The following is a 4,137-nucleotide window of genomic DNA, read 5'->3' as shown; positions in this document are numbered from 1 at the left end:
CATTTTATACATTTCGGTATAAAATGTATAAAATGCGTTTGTGTTGTATAAAGCGAAAGAAAAGTGTATATACAAATACAAATACATATATTTTCGTCCTATACACTTATAATTATACAAATATAGATCTTATTATACAAATTACAATGCATACATGAATTTATACAAAACTGAACAATTTGTATAAAATTGGATGTTTGTAGCGAATTATATAAATCAAAAGCTCCATAGCAAACATAAAATTTGCTATGAAACGCAATTATACAAACTATAGTTATAACATACAAATATAATTTTTATATTTGCTATATGTGAAAGTTGCTCTAATATATATATCGGGGTTGTACCACTGAAGGAGAGAGAATGATGTATAATATTGGGGTTATTTGAGAAATACACATGTTTTGTCAAAATAAGAGTGTAAGTAAACATGTTTTCATTTCCATAAGATAAAAGTCGAAATAAACAGTACAATTCACGTAACATCTTTGTACAATAAAATAGTGCAGTGTTCGTTAGTAAAATTATCTATGTGCCCTTGTTCATCCTCTAGAAGTCCCTTAAAATTAATAGTAAAATTATATAATTTCCCTTCTTCATCCTTTAGAAGTGTCACTTCTAAATAAGGGTTATATATATATATATACATACATAGCAATGTCTACGTGTAAGTAGAAACAAGAAAAAGAAGCTAAAAATTAAGATGGTTCTAAGGAATAATATCATATCCGTCCATAAGTTAAGATTAGCTATAAAAGGAATGACTTCCTAGTTGGAAAAATAATCGTGAAAATAGCTTCCATCATCCACACATAATATTCATTTTCAACCCATAAACAGCAGCAACATATATTGGCTCTGCGAAAAAGCTATTACAAACTGAAATTCCAAGTCAGGCTTAAAGCCTTTAGAAAATTTGGTGTACCGACGAAATACAGAGACTACAGAATGAATAAGGCGATACAATACACATTGCTTACAGCATGGACATGATCATATTAACCATACATTTAACAATGGGCAATGTTAACATCTTGATATATATAGTTCTTCCTTGTATTGGATGAGAGCACAGATTTGTCCTGGAAGCTGGATCTCAAAGCACAGCTGATCTCTTCTAATGGCTTTGCAAGGAATGCCCAGAAAGAATGTCTCATGTAGGTTGAAGATAATTCTTTGAGTATTCATCAAATTCTTGATATTGGACATTTCAAGTAAACACAGATTGGTTAACTCGGGCATCCTTTGCTATTTCAAGATCCTTTACAAATGTCCTGAGGCAGCCATTTACAATGCGGGGTGCTGACCCATCACAGAATCGTTTCGCAAGGTCAACAGCCTTTAAGAATGGGAGAACGGTTTTTTTTTTTTGAGTTTAACAGCTCAGTAAGTACTTAATAAACAAAAGAGTGAAGTGATGAGAAAAGATTTTACAAGGGAAGGTGGATTTAAGGTGGGTTATTAAGGTTCACCTGAACCGACTACTTTCAGTTCAAACTACGTATATTATATGCACAAAAAATGATCCAGATAATAAGGTCATACTATTATGGCCTCACTCTAAAATCGTGGATTGGCACACTGATGAAAAGACTTTTTTTTAATAACTGAGAAGTCTCCGAGGGCCAATGCCGCACAATTCCAAACTAGGTGGATGATAGGTCAGCCCCACTACCCTTCCCCACTTAAATATCATGCTTTTATCTGAGCAGGGTTCGAAGCAGTAACATGCACCTAACCTACATATCGCAAACTGCTCTTACCACTAGACCAAAACCCGGAAAGCTTGATGATAGACTATTGTTGTGTGCAAGTTTCATGCCATATCTATAGACAACTCAACAAAAAGAGAATTTGAAGTCGTCTCAAATCCATAAGTGGAATCATTATGAAACCATTCACCTCATTGTAATAGATTATAGTTGCAAGCAAGTTCATGCAATATACAGGGAACTCAATAGAAAGAGAGAATTTTAAGTCGTCTCAAATCAATACGAGGCATCATTATGAAACCATTCACATCTTTGACTTAGTCACTATTCCTGTCTTTTGAATAACTTTGTTTTTTCTACTTTCACACTAATCAACCTCAATGGAAAAGCTCTTCTAAAGTTGATCAATAGAAAGTAAAGAAAGGAAGCAAGAAGAAACACTTTGCCTCTCAGGTTTTCATGCATGGAGAATAGGTAGGTTAAGTAGTCCAGTTACTCAAGAGTTGTCCAAAATGTTAGAGAGAGAAAATACCTCATTGATGACTATTTGGTGCCGTGTTCCTAATACTGATATTTCAGACATTGCTAAATGAAGAATTGAAAGCTCCAGGATCCTGCCTGCTGGCTCATTCTGGAAGATAAATTCATGGCATTAATCCCAGGCATATTAACAAATTATGTCTTCTAAGATACCAAAAAAAAGTACAACCTTGAAAGAGGTAATATTGATAATTGGAGGGAACAAAAAATATTGTTGGACCTGTTGTTACTAGAGTCTATAACCGCAGGAAGGGTAAAAATAAGGCTTAAACGTAACTGTTTTATTTATTAATTATTGTGTGTATGCAGAGACGTATTCAGGATTTATAGATAATGGGTGCACTATTACAAAAAGGTGGATCTAAGACATAAATTTGATCAGTTAGATTCTTTTTACTGAAAACCATTAAAATTTTAAAATCATAGGTCCAAAATTATCTTTTATTTATCCAAACCAGTTACAAAATCTTAGAAAGAAAACTAAAACAAGATAGATAAAAGATTCAAATTTCTAACCTCGCCTAGAGAGGTGCACCCAATCATCATCGTACTACATTATATGATACTTCGAGTCTGGGTCACGCATCTATATTTAAATATTTTTAAAAAATATAACACTACTATATATGATTTCGGGAGGGGACCATGGGTTCACGTGAACCCGGTGACCCCCTCCTGTATACGCCCCTGTGTGTATGTATTTCTAGCAGTTATCTAGCAGTTATCTAGCAGTTTAGCTGTTTAGGCAGTTATTTTGTGATATTGTACTAGGCAGACCAACAGTTTTTTCTATAGGATTTTCTCTGGCAGATTTGGAGGTTAAATGTTCCTGGAAATACCTTGGTTGTTAGAATTATACTCTATTAACTATTTGTAAAACTTACTCTATTTGTTGGTGGCAGTAAATAACAGTTGCAGTGTTATTCCTATTTCTATGTTGTGTTTTGAAGTTTACAGATTTATTGTTAGGAGAGTTTCTCGGTTCCTAACAAGGATATTGCTAAATTCTATTTTTTTGAAAATTTTCATTTGTAATGACGTGTGCTTATTGGATACAGATCACAAGTCAACTGAAAGATTAAACATCCCTAGCTTTTACAAATCAATGAAGTGAAGATCAATTGACATATATAAATTGCAAATTGTTCTTTCTCACTTGAATTTTAGCAAATCATATCCGTTGCTAGAATTTGTATATTTCCTCTTGTCCCCGCACCCAACAATCACACAACAGCAGAAATCATATACGCCTCGAGACTAAAAAACACAGCTGATAGAATAAGAGCGATAACTTATCCAAAAAACACTAAATGACGAAGAAGTGGATTAAATTTCTCACATCATCTAAGAGAATCTGTACAGGCAAACGGTAGTTTTGGCTCATGAACTATACTTAATCTACAGCTCATTTAACCTTGAATTCATGCAATACAAAAAAAAGTCTGTTCTATCCACTAAGTTGACCAAATTGACATAAGTTTAACACCCTCTTTGGTTTTCACTTCTTTTCTTTCATTGCCTCCTCCTGCTAGATCCTAAAACCACTCCCTCACACTCGGTAAACCTGACTCGGTGTGTAGATAGTTTGATAGTGCATAGCAAGATGGTAGAGGAAGGGGAGTTGCACAGTTTCACTTAATTTTGTAGGGCTATGTTGGCAGAGGGACTAGACAGGTTGGTTACAGAAAACTTTGGAGACTAGGGGTGTGCTTGGTAGGAAGGAAAATGTTTTCCTTGGAAAATATTTTCCAAAGAAAACTTTTTTCTAGGAAAACAAATGGTTTCTTACTTATTTTCTTGTTTTCTTGTGTTTGGTATGCAAGTAATAAATATTATCCTAGAAATATTTGTATGTATCTAAGACAAAATTATGACGATGGGGGTA

At 33.9% G+C, this 4,137-nt stretch overlaps 1 protein-coding gene across 1 annotated transcript in view; it reads right to left on the bottom strand.

Moving 5' to 3' along the window:
* Positions 1 to 781: 781 nt before the first annotated feature.
* The window catches only part of LOC102583345 (uncharacterized), a 10,789-nt gene continuing 7,433 nt past the window's right edge, over positions 782 to 4,137 (bottom strand). Inside the window, exons 6-7 of the mRNA XM_006359136.2 lie at positions 2,245 to 2,343; positions 782 to 1,339 (exon numbers count right to left, since the gene is read on the bottom strand). Of these exons, the coding sequence (XP_006359198.1) occupies positions 1,211 to 1,339; positions 2,245 to 2,343 (228 nt within the window). The 3' untranslated portion in view covers positions 782 to 1,210. The remainder of the gene's footprint in view (positions 1,340 to 2,244; positions 2,344 to 4,137) is intronic.

Source organism: Solanum tuberosum, unplaced genomic scaffold (assembly GCF_000226075.1).
Source record: "Solanum tuberosum cultivar DM 1-3 516 R44 unplaced genomic scaffold, SolTub_3.0 scf00288, whole genome shotgun sequence".
Lineage (NCBI taxonomy): Eukaryota > Viridiplantae > Streptophyta > Magnoliopsida > Solanales > Solanaceae > Solanum > Solanum tuberosum.
Note: the sequence above shows the minus strand (reverse complement) of the source record. Positions and strands in the feature narration are given on the sequence as shown.